Raw genomic sequence first — 20,607 nt, 5'->3', positions numbered from 1 at the left:
TCTTTGATTAAATATATCCAAGATTGAATGTGTCTCTGATCTAAATTACTTTGCTCTCAGTTTAAGATTAAATGTCCAAGGGGTTTGGCAACACTTTTCAAATTTCAGCTCAAACTTTAAGTGTATATCAAACTTTAAAGATAAAGCTCAACTTTTGACTGTTGCTGTATCTGGAAAATTCCAAAATGTATAGGCCTTTTGATAAGATATTCAGTACATTTCTAGTTGACACTGTTGGAAATGGTATTGTCTTGCCTTGGCTATGCCACTTAAATATGGGAACAAAGTATGTTTAAACTTCTTTAAGGATGGGTTTGTATTTGCTGTTGACCTGCATTAAATAGGCTGCAATTTTTTTTAACTTGTTAAAAAATTACATTATAGAGATCTTCTTTATAAACAAATTTATTATTTATTTGTCTCTCTGATTTTTTCTATTCACAATGGACCCTAATTTTTGTCTTGGGCCTTGATAATGAGCCCAACACTGTTGTAATCTAATGGTTGTTTGAACGTCTTTTTTTTCACACGAGTTGTCATCTTGAAATTATTTTATTTGCAGCAGGATGGTGTAGAGAAATGTGGGGTTACCTGAGGAGCAAGTTTTTTAAGAAACTATCAGCCAGAAAAGACAAAAGAAGTGGTGATGGAGGAGGAGACAACATCTACCTAAAATGGCCACATTTTAGTGCACTGTGATTTTTGATCAAGTACCATAATCCCCAACTGTAAGTAATATATTATCTTAAATGAGAACTCTAGCAATAGGTTTGAAATTCTCAAAACACTCACAAAAGTCAAGAGGTAGAGACAATAATTGTTGACAGAAATTAAAACATGTGAAAGGATATAAATGAAAGGCCTATATCTTGTAAGATGGGTCAACCAGCAGTACTACCCTATTCCCAGTGTTGGTAATACTACTGTTTTATTGAAATTAATCACTTAGAGTTTGTTTTATTATTGTTATTTACTCTTTTTTTGCTTTAGTCCTCTTTTAACTTTTTCTTTTTTGAATAAGCTTGTAAATTTGGAAAATTAATTTTCACATTCCATAATTTTTGGTCTAATTTGAGATTGCTGTTATTATGGTCTCTCATTTAGCATCATGCAAATAACTAAATCGTAAGAGACATGAATTCTATGTTATGAGCTTAGGAACCCTTAGAATTTTGAATGCTTCTCTAGCCCTTTAGCTAAGTTTGTTTTCTCCAAAACAAAGCTGATGTATAGATTTCTACTGATTTTAATCTAAAACCACCCTTAGCAGATAGTAGGTGGTAAGAGACTAGCAATGCTGTGGCCACAATTTGTGTTTGAGAAGGGGATTATTCTAGAAGTAAATGAGAAATCCTTAGCCTACATTGCTCCTAGCTGTAATTTAAGGTAAGAAAAAAATACAATAATCATAGCAACAGAATTATGATGTTACCCCCCCCCCCCGCCATTTTCTTTTGGAAAGGATGACATAAATGTTCTGACAAGAGATTTTCATGTAAACCAAAAAGTTAAGATAAAACATTCCCAAGTAATTTTTACATTCTAACATATTATTTTTAGTTGCTCTATATGTTTCAATTACTACAGATTTTGTCAAAACAAATGTTTCTTTAGTTTTGGATAAGATTAATAATATTATTTGGAGGCAATTGGGGTTAGTGGCTTAAGCCTTGAGTCAATTTGGTAAGTCTTGTGTCCACACATGAAAGTAAAAATACTATAAAACAAAAAATTAAGCGGTACTTTATGTACATATTTTTTAGGTGTATAGAAACAATTGCTGGATCTACTTTTCTTTTAAGAAAGGTGTTGGCATATATATAGAGCATGTTACTGACATCTTATCATGAAAAAAAGAGGGATAGTGTTCTGGTAACACCTAAAAAACCATCTTTCAGTTTGACATTTTAAGATTATCCTAAATACATGTTTTGTTTTTATGGTTACAATATAACTAGTTTATGGAGTAACAAATTAAAATTACCAAATAAAGACTACAAGAGAGGTATTGAAACAAGTCTGACAAGTGAAAAAAAAAAACAATTCAAATAATTTTTGCAAATTAAAGACTATTGTATGTAAAGTTTTACCCTTTCACTTGACCATCCTGGTTAGGAATTATTCACATTGGTTTAACAAGACGCATGACAAATATAGATATAATTTAACCTACACATGACACATCAGAATGCTTATTTGGATTTCCAGTAGGTCAACAACAAATATGATGATACAAACAAATGAAATATTACCTTTCTATCACTGTTTTAGTATATCAACAAATTTTAATAGGTATGTATAAAAATTTCTATACCAAAAATAAGTCACATAAAAAAAATTAAATCATCACACTGCAAGAGGTCAGAGAAGTTACAAAAATCATATTCACTGTTAAAACTAAAGTAAAAGCTCTTGATTGCTCAGACAGAAAACTATAAAACGTCATTTTGGCAACACATAAGAAACCATCTTTCAGATTGACATTTTTGACATTAGAGTTGGCCTTCTAGTGCGTCTGCAATCAGCCTCGAAATTTCTACCCTGAGTTCTGCTTGTTTGATCAATGGTAAAGAATCAAGGTCTTTGCACAAGGTCTCACAAAAACTGACATTGTGGAAATCCCTACCTTTGGTGTTTTTTCCCTCTAAGATTTTATTTAGAGTACTGTTGGCTGTTTCCATAAGCCTAATTGCATTTTCCCTGGGCAATTGATCAGTAGTTCCCTTTCTTTTAACGGAATTATTGGTTGACCTTGTAGGTGTAGGTGTACTACTTATTGTAGATTCAATTGGGAAAACACAGTCAATCTGTCCTGTATGAACATTCGGAGACAGACAAGTTGGTTGCACAGTAGCAGCTGTAGAAGTGCATGGTCCTGGAGCAAAGGTGGTGAAGTCAGGGTAAGTATTGCTGTCTTCAGCTATTAAATCTTTTTCCACTTCAATGTCAATCACATATTCTTCTTCTAAATTTCCAGAAGTCCTATAAAAGAAAGTTTATTGAAGAAAAGAAATGACAAATCAGTCAGATGGGTTTTCCAGACATAACTATTGACCACATCACTATCATGTATGATTTGTAAGAAATGGTTAAAGATTCTTGGACCATTTGAAGAAAAATTTTAGTTTGAAAGGCATTTTTTTCTGTAAAATAATTATTCAAGCTGCAAATATAGGAAACAATACATATCTTGGTGACATTCAGGAGTAAAAAATCCTTTTAAAATGGTATTTTCACCAATTTTTTGTGAATTGCAAATTTTCAGCATAAATTTGGTTTGTCAGAACATTTATGTCATCCTTTCCAAAAGAAAATGGCGGGGGGGGGGGGGGTAAAAACATAATTCTGGTGCTACGATTATTGTTATTTTTTAAATACCTTAAATTGTAGCTAGGAGCAATGTAAGAATTTCTCATTTACTTCTATAATAATCCTCTCTTCAAACAAAAATTGTGGCTATATCATTGCTAGTCTCTTACCACCTACTGTCTGCTAAGGGTGGTTTAAGATTTAAATAAGTAGAAATCTGTACATCAACTTTGTTTTGGAGAAAACAAACTTAGCTAAAGGGCTAGAGAAGCATTCAAAATGCTAAGGGTTTCTAAGCTCATAACATAGAATTCATGTCTTTTGCGATTTAGTTATTAGCATGATGCTAAATGAGAGAACATAATAACAGCAATTTCAAATCCGAAAATTAATTTTCCAAATTTACAAGCTTATTCAAAAAAGAAAAGTTAAAAGAGGACTAAAGCAAAAAAACAGTAAATAACAATAATAAAACAAACTCTAAGTGATTAATTTCAATAAAACAGTAGTATTACCAACACTGGGAATAGGGTAGTACTGCTGGTTGACCCATCTTACAAGATATAGGCCTTTCATTTATATCCTTTCACATGTTTTAATTTCTGTCAACAATTATTGTCTCTACCTCTTGACTTTTGTGAGTGTTTTGAGAATTTCAAACCTATTGCTAGAGTTATCATATAAGATAATATATTACTTACAGTTGGGGATTATGGTACTTGATCAAAAATCGCAGGGCACTAAAATGTGGCCATTTTATGTAGATGTCGTCTCCTCCTCCATCACCACTCCTTTTTTCTTTTCTGGCTGATAGTTTCTTAAAAAACTCGCTCCTCGGGCAACCCCACATTTCTCTACACCATCCTGCTGCAAATAAAATAATTTCAAGATGACAACTCGTGTGAAAAAAAAGACGTTCAAACAACCATTAGATTACAACAGTGTTGGGCTCATTATCAAGGCCCAAGACAAAAATTAGGGTCCATTGTGAATAGAAAAAATCAGAGAGACAAATAAATAATAAATTTGTTTATAAAGAAGATCTCTATAATGTAATTTTTTAACAAGTTAAAAAAAAATTGCAGCCTATTTAATGCAGGTCAACAGCAAATACAAACCCATCCTTAAAGAAGTTTAAACATACTTTGTTCCCATATTTAAGTGGCATAGCCAAGGCAAGACAATACCATTTCCAACAGTGTCAACTAGAAATGTACTGAATATCTTATCAAAAGGCCTATACATTTTGGAATTTTCCAGATACAGCAACAGTCAAAAGTTGAGCTTTATCTTTAAAGTTTGATATACACTTAAAGTTTGAGCTGGAATTTGAAAAATGTTGCCAAACCCCTTGGACATTTAATCTTAAACTGAGAGCAAAGTAATTTAGATCAGAGACACATTCAATCTTGGATATATTTAATCAAAGATAACTCTCTTGTAAAGCTGAATAATTGTACTTAATAAATAAGTAAGGCTATAGGTTTAACTTTCGCCCTAATTTAAATTTTGAACAAAAACATTTTCTGACAATGTGGTGAGCCAATACCAACTTGCCTAGGCCTAGTCCTAACTGTCTAAATTGATAGGCCTATACATCCAATCCAAAAGCAGGAACATTTTGTCTATGCCTATGAAAGCTAGATTTTATCTAAAATATACACCTGAGATTGTGCAACACCCAAATAGGCTAATTGGAGCTTTACCATAGGCCTTGACTATAGCCTACTTGTTAATATTGCGTAGCTTTTAGTAAAAAAAATGGGAATTTTATGGCTTCTATTTACATGAAGTCTTATTTACTTTAATTTAAAAAAGAAAGATACGTTAAATAAGCCTAGGTCAGGGCTTGGCCTATTATAAAACTTATGCTAGGCTTTTGATATGCTTAAATTATTTTTATTTTCAATAGACTGAACTGAAAAAAAAAAACTCAAATCCAATTTAATCAGGCAGAAATTTTGATGACTGATAAGTCTGTGCTTCCAACAGGAATATATTCTTGTTCCTAATAATATTTCTCTGTTTGGTCATTCTACAATTTAGATTTGTAAAGAGTGAGTAAAAATCCAATAATGATAATATTAATGCCTGCTTATTAGATTTTGCAAGTTGTCAGTTTTTTTTTGTTTTTTTTTTCTGTTTTGCCCCTCCTTTTACGTTATTTTTATTTATTTTTTTTTTGCTCTCGTTTCTGTTAAATTGGGTGTATCCCATTTGAGCGCTTTCCCATTTGAGCGCCATGGCGCGCAAATGGGAATTTCCTATTTGCGCGCCGTATTTTAATTAGTTCAGTTGTGTCCCATTTGAGCGCCAGATAATATTTTGCGTTTCCTCTTCATGTTGAAAATCGCTCTTCTCTTATCCAAGTCCGAAATTGAACTGAACTGAGCTAACAATCTTGCACCCTCTTATAACATTTACTTCGAGCGCCCATTAATCCTAATTTACGATGCAAGGTCAGGTGACCTAATTGCGTAAGCGATTGCACAACCGTTTACCCACAAAATGCAATAGGATTTAGTGTGGGAGCATATTTTTTTACCCTCTTATAACAAGTATTTAATGATGCCAGGAACAATATTTCTGGTTAGTATTAATAAGTCAGTTTGACAATGAAGAGCTCCAAGAATAAACAACTGCTAGAACACGACGGTTTCGTCTACAGATTCGATAAGCCGATTTCTGGAGGAAGAAAGAAGAGCTGGAGATGCATGAAGAAGGGATGTCTCGGGCGGTTACACACTGATTCCAGCGACGGCTCACCAGTTTCAGTTGGTACGCACGACCACAGCGCTGATCCTCTGCAGACCCAGCAGTACAAATTCCGGTCAGACCTTCGAAGCGAGTCAGCCCGTACTACTCGTCCGATTCCCGCTATCTACGACGGCCAGGTCGCAAGTGCTGCTGCCAGTGGGCTGAGTGCTTTGCCTCAGTTACCCTATAAGCACGTGAAGTCGTCCATGTACAGATCACGAAACAAGCTGATACCACCACTGCCCGCTGATACTATATCCGTACCGACGCCCTTGCCCCAGGCTTTCAGTGAGACGTCTGCAAACCAGAGATTCCTCCTCTTTCAGCTTCAAAATAACGCTGCGATTTGCTTTGCAACCGACGAGTCGTTAAGTCTGCTTGAACGAAGCCCGGAATGGTATATGGACGGCACCTTCGACTCAGCTCCTTCCCCATTCGGCCAGTTGTTCACCGTTCACGTTTTCTTCGGCGACAAGCAACTTCCCGCTGTCTTCGTGCTCATGGAGAGCAAGTCTGCGCAGCTTTACAACGACGTCTTCAGCGAGCTGATCCTACAGGCTGCGATGAAAGGAGTGACACTTCGCCCGACGACCGTCGTTTCTGATTTTGAGACCGGTCTGCTGACATCCGTGAAGCAAGTTTTTCCGGCCGCCAAGCACCGTGGGTGTTACTTCCACTTTTGCCAAGCAGTAATCAGAAACTTGGGGCGTCACTCAGTCCGTGAGCTGTACATGACCGATGCAGACTTCAACCTCTACGTTCGAAAGCTTCTGGCTCTGGCGTTCCTACCTCCAGCGATCGTCAGAATCAATTCTGGTCCAATCATTTCTCACATCGTTCGTACCTGGCCTTCGGCTCGTCCGTTTGTCACTTACTTCAGCCGTCAGTGGTTCGACCAATGTCCTCCTCATTTCTGGTCAGTCTACGGCATCCAGCGAAGGACAAACAACGACCTCGAATCATGGCACATGCGGTTTAACCGAAGAGTCGGTCGCTACCACCCGAACTTGTGGCAGTTTATCTCTTTCCTGAAGGAAGAACACGCAGTCGTCGATTCTGCAAGGACACAGCTACTCCCGGGTCTTGTCATCCATCGGACTAACAAGAAGTATGAAAGGCTGAACGAACGACTCGAAAAGCTGTCGACGGAGTACAGGGCTGGAACTCGAACAGCAGACGAGCTTCTCTTGGGTGTCGCACATAACATTTCGCCGGATGTGTGATATTAGCAGTTTTTGTTTGTATTTTTACCAATATATTAATTTGAATTATCCGTTTTTGGCACGATTTTTGGGTGATTTCGTTCCATTTCTAAACGATCGTTGTGAAATAACTCTAAAAAAGAGCCGAATATCTCGACTTGACCAGCAAGCCTTCTTCAGCGGCAATCAGTTCTTACCCTATGAACGTGCGTAAAATCTTCACTTATATTCTTCACAAGCTTAACAAACGTTTAGCTTCTTAACTCTCAGTACAGAGTTATTTCACAACCATTGACCCAATAAAATCCTCAGTTTTGTTCGTTGTCCTCGTGGCAATAAATATTTCTACAGGTCAATGTGGCAGCAAACCACGCTTCATCCACCGCAAAATCACAATTTTGGGTTTGGCGCTCAAATGGTACTCCGTGGCGCTCAAATGGGAACAAAATTCCGTGGCGCTCAAATGGAACAAAATTCCGTGGCGCTCAAATGGGAAAGCGCTCAAATGGGAACACCCCGTTAAATTATTATGTGTTACACTGTAATTTGGTAATTTTTGATTTATATATTGTCTTGTGTCGCATTTTTTGTGTTTTTCCCCGTGATACTCCACGTATTGTACCTCTGTATAGTGTGGGTTAAAAATAAATAATAATAATAATAATAACCATTTGCGTATAGCCTAGCATGTTGAGTAAACCTACCTGGTTCATTGAGAAAAAGCGATATTTCCTGCCATGTCTGCTGCTTTTTCTTTATGTTTTTATACTCTTTGTGACTGGTGTCAAATAAATACGGGTAACCTTCAACCATAGCTATAAGATTAGGCCTATGAGTCTTTGGATGGTTTATGATGATGAACGAATTAAAGACCCCTCTTGACTGCTTGGTCACTTGGGCCTTCTTTCAATATATCTGGATCCCACTTTAGTTAGTCAATCATCAATAATCTGCTCTGTCACATTAATTAATCATAATTATTCTTCCCATCACATCGTCCTATCTCTCCCAATGGCAGTTATAAATTGTACAACTAGCTTTAGGATTTGTATATTGTCACTATCATTTGCAAATCCTCCCAAAATCATATTTACACTCAACTGTTTTCTTCTTTCATGAAAAAAGGCCTTGATATGCTGTCCAGGCCTTGATGCCTTGGTAAAACTATTGAAATATTCCACTGTGGAGGCCAAACCAACTTGCTAAGGACACTTGAAAATAACGTTGATAACAAAGGCAACAAATATACCCTAGACCACTTCCAGAGCCTTGTTGGGATGCCATCAACTCCTGGTGCTGAGGTCCCTCTCATCTTCTTTAGCGAATTCCATATTTCCTCGCCTGTGAAAGGCTGCAGTAGTTTGTAATCTTCTTCCTTTAGAGGGAATTCCGCAAGGTTTTCGCCGACCACCCACCGACTCAGGCTCTCCGTTTCCTCTCTTTCTGTCATCTTGCTTTCTATGAATTCTGGCCAACTTTCCGCCGGCGGGATACTCGTCTTGTCAGAAGCGTTTGTAACTGATTTTTTTTATTGTAATCCAAAACTCATTCTTGTTACTATTCCTAAATTCCCTTTTCATTCTCTCTGCTTCCTCCTCTTGAAATCTATACTTCTTCACTTTTAACAGTTTCTTATACTCTTTTCTTTGGCTTTTATGCATATTATAAAGATATTCCCTCTCCTCATATGAACATTGTCTCAGTAGCTCCAATGTTTGCACCAACTCTGATTTTTTCTCTACGCATTCACCATAAAAAAAACCATTTAACTTCCGTGGTTGTATAATTTTGACCACCCATGGTATTCCAATATCTTCAAGTTTGTTAAGCTAAAGTCCTCAACTGCTATGCCTTCCAAACTAGCCACAGGTTATTCACAGAACCGAAAACTCTGTGAAAAATCCATTCTGTTCCTTTGTTTATGTCTATGAGCACCTCTCGGGGTTGCCAGAAAGTCAAACAAAAAACAGGCCCGAGCCTTTGAAAAACAAGCCAAAATACGCCCGAGCCTTTGAAAACCAAGACTGCCATCATGGTCAGTTCATAAAGTTCTAAAATCCCCCAAATTTGTGTGTTTCACAACAATTTTCGGTGCTAAATTAAAAAAAAAAATTCAAATTGCCCAAATTTGTGTTTCACAACAATTTTCGGTGCTAAAGTAAAAAAAAAAATTCCGTCGACTTCACAAGCCTTATGAATATCATTATTGGAAAGCATTTGCAACACAATATTTAAAGATAACTTTATGATTAAAGTAAAGCCTCAAAAAGAAACGTGAGAAAGGGGTTAATACAAAAGCCTTCGTAATCCCAAGATGAAATAATACAGACAACTAAAAAACAAAAACAAAAAAGAAAGGCACTAAGATCCATAAGGCACTAAGATATTTAAGACTCAAAGGAGGCTAGGATATTATCTAGATCGACTAGATCGGTTGTTTGGTCAGTTTCTTCTACTTCAAATATCACTATTGAAAAGCAGTTGCAACACAATATTTAAAGATAACTTTATGATTAAAGTAAGGCCTGAAAAAAACGTTAGAAAGGGGTTAATACTAAATTCTTCGTAATCCCAAGATGAAATAATATGGACAGATAAAAAAAAGAAAAAAGAAAGGCACTTAGTTCCATAAGGCACTAAGAGATTTAAGACTCAAAGGAGGCTAGGATATTATCTAGATCGACTAGATCAGTTGTTTCGTCAGGTTTTCGACTTTACAAGCCCTATAAATATCACTATTGAAAAGCAGTTGCAACACAATATTTAAAGGTAAATTTATGATTAAAGTAAGGCCTCAAAAAGAAACTATAGAATTGGGTTAAAACAAAAGCCTTCGTAATCCCAAGATGAAATAATAAGGACAACTAAGAAAACAAAAACCAAAAAGAAAGGCAATCAGATCCATAAGGCACTAAGAGATTTAAGACTCAAAGGAGGCTAGAATATTATCTATATCAACTAGATCAGTTGTTTGGTCAGTTTGTTCGACTTTACAAGCCTTATAAATATCACTATTGAAAAGTGGCATACGCTTTGTAGGCTCAAACGTCGAGCAACTCGACATCACAGGCCATACGAATATCACTATTGAAAAGCAGTTGAAACACAATATTTAACAATAACTTTATGATTAAAAGAAAGGCCTAAAAAAAAAACGTGAGAACGTGGTTAACACAAAAACCTTCGGAATCACAAGAATAAATAATACGTACAGATAAAAAACAAAAACAAAAAGGAAAGTCACTTAGATCCATAAGGCAGTAAGAGATTTAAGACTCAAAGTAGGATAGGATATTATCTAGATCGACTAGATTAGTTTTTTGGTCAGTTTCTTTGACTTCAATTATCACTATTGAAAAGCAGTTGCAACACAATATTTTAAGAAAGCTTTATGATTAAAGTAAGGCCTCAAAAAGAAACGTGAGAACTGGGTTAATACAAAAGCCTTCGTAATCCCAAGATGAAATAATACAGACGGATAAAAAAACAAAAAGGAAAAAGAAAGGCACTTAGATCCATAAGGCCCTAAGAGATTTAAGACTCAAAGGAGGCTACGATATTATCTAGATTTACTAGATCAGTTGTTTGGTCAGTTTCTTCGACTTCACAAGCCTTATAAATATTACTATTGAAAAGCAGCATACGCTTTGTAGGCTCAAACGTCGAACAACAAGAGCCACATACTGACAACAACAGCCTGATCACAAGTATTGAGTTCAACATGGGCAAGAGCATACGGTTTCGGAGGTTGCTCTTAATGACATTCATCATAGAAAAGGACCGTTCCACTATCGCATTGCTAATTGGCAAACTCAACAGGGTCAATGCCCACTTGGCTAACTCACGAAAAGGAAATGCCCCAACAGCATCAAGATAATGTAGGACAGCTATCCAGAACTGAGAGGAGTCTTTGGGGATTGTTCCTCCTCACACAAATGACCAATTAACGTCCACCAGTTTCCTCCACTGATTCTCCAAGGTACTGAGATCAGTGGTAGCAACAATTCTCAATGGAAAGTTTCCAAATTCGGGTCAAAGCTGAGACAAGCAATTCACAGGGATAAAAATTTCAGTTTGAGGAGCGAATCCAGAGCAGGAGGCATTCGTTTAAGCACCGCTTTAGCTGCAGTTTTCAGGAACGCAAAACACCGTATTTTGATTTCGCTCTTATGTGTGTCTGAAAGTTTAGATTTGGCCAGTTCAAACAGGAACTCGTGTCCGTAATCAACTTGATTTGGCGGCAAATAATTGATTTCGAAGTCCATATTAACTATCAAAGACACTGCAGATGAGCAAAGTATCCTACGCAGGAGACTTAGTATCAAACGCTGCAGCTCTTCAAAAAGACGAAATTGGTCAGCATGTGTGTGCTGAAACAGCAAGTTGACCCTTTGAAATTCGGACAGCAATGGCTACAAGAACACAATGAAAATCCTGTTTTGCTCATCTTGATACATAGCGTGTAGCACTCTGGCTGTATAGCAACGTTCTTTTTCTTTGGCTAGAATGAAGTGTGTGGTCAGCTCCAAGTACTGCTCATGTATGCGAACCAAGGCATTATACCGAGAGAGCCAACGAGTATTTGAGGGAAAAATAATACGTAAGGGTGAATTTCCATCGTTTATCAACTTAAATACATGTTGATATGTCTCCCTTCTAAGGGGGCTTACATTAAACCATTTATATGTTTTGGACATCATAAACTCAAGGTTTGAAGGGAGTTCACAGACCGCCTCTGAAGCACACAGATGGAGTGAGTGGCAAACACACTTTAAGAGCTGAAGATAAGGTAAGCCATTGTCTCGTAGTAGGGTAAAAATGGAGTGGTTTACTCCGCACATGTTACTAGCACCGTCTGTGCCAATACCAATAAGGTTAATCATAGGTACTTTGCAGATATCAAGGAACTCTTTCAGTTTGTCATACAGTATAACAGCGGTAGTCGAAGGTACTTCACTCAAGGGGGGGGGGGGGCGCCTTCACCTTAGTACTCTTAATCATTAGTTACAGTAACTGTAGTTGCAGTACTAAAAGTACACACAGTGCTTTCAAAATCCCCCACAATGTACTCTTAAAGATCTAACTTATTAATATAAGTTGTTCTTGAGACATTGCTTTGTCACCTTTTTGAAAGTCCTCATGCTCATAGTTTGTTTTGATTTAGTTCAACGTCTGCCTAAATATTTCTTGTATTATATTACTGAGAATGTTGTTATATTCTCTTTGGACTATTGCTCTGAGGGTTGTGGGGGGGGGGCATTCTCAAAGTAAGAATTTCTGGACCTTTAAACTATGCTGAACAAAATGGTTATCTCAAAATTTTGATGGAATGTGTCTGGGGAAGTGATTGACGTGGGGGAGGAGGAGCTGCTTGCCCTTCATGAGCACTTTTCGAAGTTCCTATAACATTTCTTTCTATAAAAAGTACCCTGGTCTAAAAAAACAAAACAATATATTGTGCCCACATTGCTTTTTACTTAGGCAGCACTATTGTGCTGCCTATGATATTTTGTCATGAGGTTTTAATTATACAGCACTGGAAGTGCCAATTAGACCAGGTGACCCCCCCTATAATTCAGCCTATGGGCGCCCATGTATATTTGCACATTATGGGGGGGGGGATTAAAGTATAATAAACTTGCAGTTAAAAAGTGTTAATTACAACAGTCTAGAGAAGGATATGTAGAGAAGGAAACATGTTAAGAAAAAAATTCATAATATGCAGAGTATTAGATATGTAGATAACACATATTGCATGTATCTCAGCTATACTTTATCCATAACTCCTTCCCCTAATGTGCAAATATATAACCCAAATTATATATTTCTAATACATTCTGCGACCCATCAGTAACTTGTTTTTCTGGTTTTTGTTTTGTCACAGTTGATTAAACTTACTGGTAGAATGGATGAATTTCAGCCATGTATTTGCAAATTAAGGGGGAGGGCCTGGGTCACAGACAAGAGGTATGTAATGATAATACTTCTTGTCTTTGGCCTGGGTCTAGGATTCGGCTGTTTAGCTAGATTCGATTTTGTTTTTGTTAGCAACGGGGCTAAATCAGAAAAATAGAAAAAATCAAAATAGGAAAAATGATGCCAAAAATCCTACCGATGTTTCTGAGGCCTCTTTCTAGAAATTTCAAATCATCTGCAGTATATGCAGACATTTTTAATATTCAAGATAAAGATGATTTTGAGATACGTGTTGTGAAATCTGATAAGCCTGTACTGGTTGACTTTCATGCAAAGTAGGTAGCCTAAATTGAAAAGGAACCAGTAGGCCTAGGCCCAAGACCTTTTACAGTCTCCTTAAAGAATTAAGAATTTCCGGTAAAAGTCTACTTTAGCTACTTTTGGCTATCTTGGAATGGGGTTAGGTTAGGAAAATGAAACTTTCAGGGATGGGTCTACTTGCCAAAGTATGTTCCAGAAAGGTATTTTGAAGTACCTACATCCACTCCTTCTCCTTCTAGAGGGTCCTGAAATTTGCCTACATGACAGGTCTATTACCCATTGAAATTTTGACAAAACAACATTTTACCTTAATTTTTCACTTATCAGTTTCTTTTTCTCTGGCTTTAGCTCTAAAAATGCAATTTCAGTTAGGCTTATTTGAGCAGAATTTTAAGCCATATCAATGTTTTATTTCCAAAATTTTGGACATGTTTTTGCATATCTTTAAAACCTTATAAATTGGGACTGAGCAAAGTTGTAAAGCTGAAAACAATTTTGTTGTACTTCATTTAAGCAGAAGATCTATTTTCCAAGGTTTCCCTTTTATAACACAGATTTTTAAAGGTCATCAAAGGTCAGGACCCTCTAGAGGGAGAAGGAGTGGAGGTTGGTACTTTAAAACACCTTCCCAGGACATATATTAGCCTGTAGACCCATCCCTGAAGGTTTCATTTTCCTAACCTAACCTCTTTCTAAGATTTTCAAAAGTAACTAAAGTAGAATTTTCCCAAATTTCCTTTTTATAGACCTTAAAGAATCATCCAATACTGTCCACTATGAACTTTTTTTGTATGTTTGGCCAAACTATTCAGAATTGATTGGGTGGTCTTGTCATAACTTGTGCAACTTAAATAAATGATCTGAATAATTGCCAAAAAATTAGATGTTATGCCTACTTTCCCTAAAATCTTAGAAAAACCCTAAAGCCTAAGTTCTCTTCTTTTGTCAAAGAATCAAGCAAATCTTGTCCATTTTGAACCTTTAATGGCATGTTTGGCCAAATTATTCAGAATTGATTTGGTGCTCTTGTCATAACTTATGGAACTTAGATAAATGATCTGAATTTTTGCAAAAAAAACTAGATGTTAATTCCTACTTTTACTGAAATCTCTTATTTTGTACCAGAGATAAAGATATGAAGTTTAGTAAATCTATAATTATTTAGAAGGGTTGTTTTTTTCGAAAAATTTCCTTTATAATTTAGAAAAGGCTAGTCCCTATAAATTTTCTAGCATACCTTATTGAAAAGTGCCAGAATTCACCTCAAAAGAAATTTCAATTGATCAATAGGTGGTAAATTTTTTGCAGTTCATATTACTGACTTACAAATAAAGTGAAGATACCACTCAATGCGTTTTTTTATGTTCTTTACAAATATGATAATCACTTCTATTGCAAATTCAAATTTACCATCCCCACCACCCTAATGTGTAAATTTATAACCTGAATTGTAACCACACAAAGAAGTTATCAACACTAGTTAAGTTATTAAAAAGTGGTTAAAAACATATCACTAGCTTTTAAATAAGTTGTTCAAGAGTAACATATTCCAAAAATACTTATTTATAACAATTCAAACCTCATTTATTAGGCAACTCAAAAGTAAAACATTTTCCTACTGTTTCAAGTTTTTGAAATGTCATCAATGAAAAAGCACTAAATTTTGCTATTCAAAACTTTACTGTTGACAATTCTTGGTATATTCCAATTCAAGATATATATTTGCAAATTAGGGGGGGGGGAGGGTAAATTTGAATTTGCAATAGAAGCTATTATTATATCCATAAAGAGCATAAAAAAAGCATCAAGTGGTAGTTCACTTTATTTGTAAGTCAATTATATAAACTGAAAAAAATTTACCCAATAGGCTATAGCAGCTCTGTAAATTTTCTATGGTACAACCTGGTTTTAACTGAAAACATTGCTGATGCAATTCCATTGTTGCACCAATCAAATTGTATAGTCAAACAACAAATTCTGAATAGGATTAAATAGTAGAACTAAAAGTCCCCTGGGAGAATTTGCTAGTGCAGGCTACTCTTCATCTTTGAGGCAGTCAGCCAGAATTAACCCTGGAATACTGTTGCTTCATAGATTTTATGACTGATTTTCAGTGCCTGCAAAAAAAAATCAAGTCTATAATCAAGATAACTGACACATCTGGTCGAAGTTATCAACCTCACTTTTAGTTGAGTTGTAGTGCTTGTTGACTTCTGGTTTTTTGGCTTGGGTAGGCCAAAAAAAATCTTTCATGCATTGTAGACTTTACAATAACCATTTTTGTTTTGGGAGGTATAAAATCATGGTAAGTTACCAGTAAAAAAAACAACATTGAACTCTGTTCTGTATGCCTTTCTTACATAATCTTCATCAGAGTCTTTGCTATTTTTCAATTCCTCCAGATCTTCTCCAATTTGATATTATTCAGAGTTAACTAAGAGTTGAGATGTTATCCTCTCTGTTGCTTGAATAGAGTAATTCCTCTGTAGATCTGTTTTTCTGGAAGCCTTCTAGATGCCATTTAAAAAGAGAAGAAAAGGTGTAGTGTCTGTAACATTCAGGCTCCTGAGGACACTTGAACATTCTTACCTAGACAGATGTTGAAATTTGAATTTCAGCACCTTTTGTCACAAGAAAACTAACACAAATCCAAGAAATAACTAAATATACAAACTCTGCTTTTTGCAAAACAGTTACACTGTTTCTATTGCTTCATAAAATTTACTACTCACCCTTGTTATCTCAGAAGTAAGCTGGGATCCATTTAAGTCTGAACTTGCCCAATAACTGGCATCTCAAAAAAGGAGTTTATGTATGCTAATGTCTTGTTATGTGATACTGTCCACACAGTAATCTTGAAAAACAGTTTGATGGTCATAAAGTTTACAAAACAACAGTGTTCCAGGGCAAAGGGTAAAAAAATGATGTTTAAGTCATTGAATGCCTCTTAAGTCTCATATCTTAGCTTAATCCTAAGGTGTTTGCTTAAAAAAATGATTATATCATTAACTGAAACTTGCTGCATATTATAATGTAAGAATTTTGTAATTTTTTGCATTTGCTTTTATGTAGCCTAGGGCTATATATGAGACTACTAGGGGGGGGGGGTGGGTGATTAATTTTCAAAAATACAAACAAAACCATAAAAATTAGCATAAAATTAGCAATCTGAAAATATTTCTCTTTTTGTTGGGTGTCTACCACTAGACACCTAAAATATAATGGCATATTTTAGGCCTATATATGTAAAGACAAAAATCCTTAGTCAACCAAATACCCTAGTTAAAAAAAAAGGTCTAGCCAACTTGGTGGCTAAAACAAATGAAAATGTATTTATAAAAGATCTAGATTAGCCACCTAGTCAGCTACCAGTATATATTCTATATAGGCTACACTGTAGGATTAGTTAACTAGTTAGCTATTAAGGTATCAGTTATATATACACTAAAGCTTGAAATAGCCATTTAGTCAGCTATCAATAGAGTTTATTATCAACTCTAGAATCAGCTAACTAGTTGGCTATAACTATTATTAACAACTCACTACAGCACCAAGCCACCTGAGGGTAACACAGCTACCAATGCTCTTCCTCCATCCCAATCTATTCAAAACCTTCCTCTTTATACCCTCCCAAAAAGTTTCTTTTCCCAGAAATCTTGTCTTTGTATCATCCTCCCACTCCATTTGTGATGACCTGTTTTGTGTTTGACACTAGACAGGTGGCCAACAAGGACAATCATTGGCAATCTGTTTTCCTTCATCTGCAAAAATCTTATCCTTTCTCTTATTATAGCCCTAAAAAGCAGAATTGAACCACATTTTTCATAGAGCAAAATGTTCAAGATAAGGTCAGTCAGTCAGGTACCCAAAACAATCTCTTGGCAATTTTTCTAAAATCATCTAGGAAATACTTCTCTTTTTTAGAGTGCCTATGCTTCAGAACCCTACTTGGTCACTGTTATAAAATAGGCAATGGGGTGGTAACATTCAATAAATTTCTAAAGAAAACAAGGGATAACCAAAAGTAAAAAATTACAATATAGATCAAAAACCAAAAAAGACAAAAATCTAAAAAAAAACAAACAAACGAGACTGTGGTCAGTGGAGAGAAAAGAAAAAACAAATGCAAAACAACGCGGATATTTCGCCTGTATCCAAACAAGGCATCTTCAGCACAAAAGAAACACAAGAAGAACAGGATAAAAAAAAAACAAGATAAAACTAAAAACCAATAAAACCACCACCAAAAAAAAAAAAAATGTACAATTTTCGCAAACTGATCCACGTAGGGAAACGATGCTATTATAGAGATACTTCAGTGAGGACACCAGAGTAACTGAGGAAAAATAAAAAAACTGAAATTACTTTAATTATTCTGTTGCAAAATAATCCTTTTGTTAGCTATTACTGAAGCAAATCGTTTTGGTCTAGCAGGTAGAATAGTCCCCTGGTGATTATTTAAAATCTTAACTCTTTTATTGACTGTTGATTCACTCTTTAGAAGGTTATCATAAATTGGGTCAATATTTAAATTACCTGTGTCCCTATTTATCGAAAGGTTAGCAAATATAAATTTTTTAATTTTTATTGCTTTCTTTGCCCATTGAGTGTAACCCTTATGATTTAAAACAGCTAAGGCTTCATCAAATTTTACAAAATGACCTAGCTGGAACCTAATATGTTCTGCTAAAGCTGAAACAAGAGTTTCTGGAGGCTTGCTTAATTGTAGGGTTTTTTCTATTGAATTTTGGTGTTCAATAAACCTTTCAACAAATTGTTGGTGAGTCCTACCAATATAGAACTTCCCATAAGAACACGGAATTTTATACACCCCACTTACTAAATTTCCCCGGGTTAAATCCTTACCAGAACTAAAGAAACTACCCATTGGCTTCAACGATTGGAAACATGTATCAATACCAAATTTACGTAAAACCCGTGAAAGTTTCTCACCCAAACCAGGTACATATGGCAATGAAATGAAACTTTTTGATACATCTAAATCCTAAGACTGAGAAACCCCAATAACCCTACTATCATGTTTAACCCGTCTATTTTCAATTATTTTGTCAATGAACTTATTTGGGTAATTATTACAAAACAAAATATCCCTCAAGTATAACAATTCCGAATCCAGAAATTCTTGGGAACAAATTCTAAATGCTCTATCCACTAGTGAAATTACAACCCCCCGTTTCACCAACATAGGGTGGCAAGAATGAAAATTTAAATACCTATCATTGTGCATTGGTTTTCTGTAAATTGAGAAAAGTAAATAGAGATCCCTTTTAATTAATAAAATATCCAGAAAAGGTAATTTATTATTATCCTCAAACTCAACTGTAAATTTAATATTATTATCAAAACTATTTAAATGCTTACAAAATAGGTCTAAGGAGTCCAATCCATGTTTCCAAACGCACACCGCGTTATCCATGATCCCACACCAAAAATAAGGAGAGATTCTAAAACTGTGTTCAGCGGAGCTTTCAATGATCTCTATGAAAATATTTGCCGATGAAGGAGAAAGAAACGCCTCCTTAGGTAACCCAAAAATTTGTCTAGAAAACTCTCGTCTAACACCAAAATAAAAAGAAAATTCATTTACTAGGATAATTAGTTTCATAATTACTTCAATATCCAAACTGGCTAAAGTCACAGCTTGTATTAAATCAAAGTGTTTTTCTAATTTACTTTTTAAAATGTCCTCGCACCTTTTTAAATCACGATTTGAATACATGGACACAACATCAAAACTGCAAAGAATAAAAAAGAATTTTTGTCATGGCTGGCCAGTTCGGCTTAGGATCTTTCATTATAAATCAAGCTCAAATTTGATCCAAACTCATGGAATTTTCTAGAGGAAAAAAGCAAGCATTCCTTTTATAGTGGAACACAAACATAAGCCAGCTGTCATTCATTATGGTATTTTTATGGGGCTCATTCAAGATGTTTTCAGTCTTGGATTAAGTCAGGCATTTATTTTTGGAGCTTATTCATTATTGTATTGTTTCTGGCGTCATTGGCCCGTTTTTTAGCACTAATATCTTATATCTAAGTTCTAACATCTTTCTGCAAATATTATCATTTTTTAACTCATCTTTGTTCTAAGATCTTACAGCTCACTGATATTAGCAACAACTGTGAAGACCACCACTGTCCTGCCATATAGAACATTAGGCCTGATTTTTCACTCATCAATGTACTAAGAGCTTAAACTTTTTGACAGAAAACACTTAAAAGTGAAATCTTTGAACTAAGATCTTCCATCTTTGGTCGTTTTTTTGCAAACGTATTTCATCACTCTTCTCTGATCAGCGGTCTGAGAAGACTGAAGAGTAGATCATCAAAGTTCTGATCAGAGCAGAATGATGAAAGATGTTTGCACAAAAACGACCAAAAATGTAAGATCTTTGTACAAAGGGGAGACTACTAGGGGGGGGGGGGGGCAGGGTGATTAATTTTCAAAAATACAAACAAAACCATAAAAATTAGCATACAATTAGCAATCTGAAATTTTTTCTTTTTTTGTTGGGTGTCTACCACTAGACACCTAATATATAATGGTATATTTTAGGCCTATATATGTAAAGACAAAAATCCTTAGTCAACCAAATACCATAGTTAAAAAAAAGGTCTAGCCAACTTGGTGGCTAAAACAAATGAAAATGTATTTATAAAAGATCTAGATTAGCCAACTAGTCAGCTACCAGTATATATTCTATATAGGCTACACTGTAGGATTACTTAACTAGTTAGCTATTAAGGTCTCAGTTATATATACACTAAAGCTTGAAATAGCCATTTAGTCAGCTATCAATAGAGTTTATTATCAACTCTAGAATCAGCTAACTAGTTGGCTATAACTATTATTAACAACTCGCTACAGCACCAAGCCACCTGAGGGTAACACAGCTACCAATGCTCTTCCTCCATCCCAATCTATTCAAAACCTTCCTCTTTATACCCTCCCAAGAAGTTTCTTTTCCCAGAAATCTTGTCTTTGTATAATCCTCCCACTCCATTTGTGATGACCTGTTTTGTGTTTGACACTAGACAGGTGTCCAACAAGGACAATCATTGGCAATCTGTTTTCCTTCAT

General features: G+C 35.5%; 2 protein-coding genes and 1 pseudogene across 2 annotated transcripts in view; 2 read left to right on the top strand and 1 right to left on the bottom strand.

Moving 5' to 3' along the window:
- The first annotated feature begins 6,467 nt into the window (after positions 1-6,467).
- LOC148956648 (uncharacterized) lies at positions 6,468-7,289 on the top strand. Its single transcript, XM_089091577.1, has one exon. It carries the CDS (start codon positions 6,468-6,470, stop codon positions 7,287-7,289), a length of 822 nt encoding a protein of 273 aa, XP_088947703.1.
- A 3,513-nt stretch (positions 7,290-10,802) lies between these two features.
- LOC148956647 (uncharacterized) lies at positions 10,803-12,109 on the bottom strand (annotated as a pseudogene).
- Positions 12,110-13,331: 1,222 nt separating this feature from the next.
- Positions 13,332-20,607, top strand: part of LOC148956646 (thioredoxin, mitochondrial-like) — a 73,461-nt gene continuing 66,185 nt past the window's right edge. The window contains exon 1 of the mRNA XM_089096017.1: positions 13,332-13,519. Within this exon, the coding sequence (XP_088952143.1) occupies positions 13,362-13,519 (158 nt within the window). The 5' untranslated portion in view covers positions 13,332-13,361. The remainder of the gene's footprint in view (positions 13,520-20,607) is intronic.

The sequence above is a fragment of the Artemia sp. Qi Xiang Cuo genome, chromosome 1 (genome assembly GCF_049724085.1).
Source record: "Artemia sp. Qi Xiang Cuo chromosome 1, ASM4972408v1, whole genome shotgun sequence".
Classification (NCBI taxonomy): Eukaryota; Metazoa; Arthropoda; class Branchiopoda; order Anostraca; family Artemiidae; genus Artemia; species Artemia sp. Qi Xiang Cuo.
Note: the sequence above shows the minus strand (reverse complement) of the source record. Positions and strands in the feature narration are given on the sequence as shown.

Excerpts from the sequence above, each read along its gene's own strand:
- LOC148956648 (XM_089091577.1), top strand. The coding sequence starts at position 6,468 with ATGGACGGCACCTTCGACTCAGCTCCTTCCCCATTCGGCCAGTTGTTC.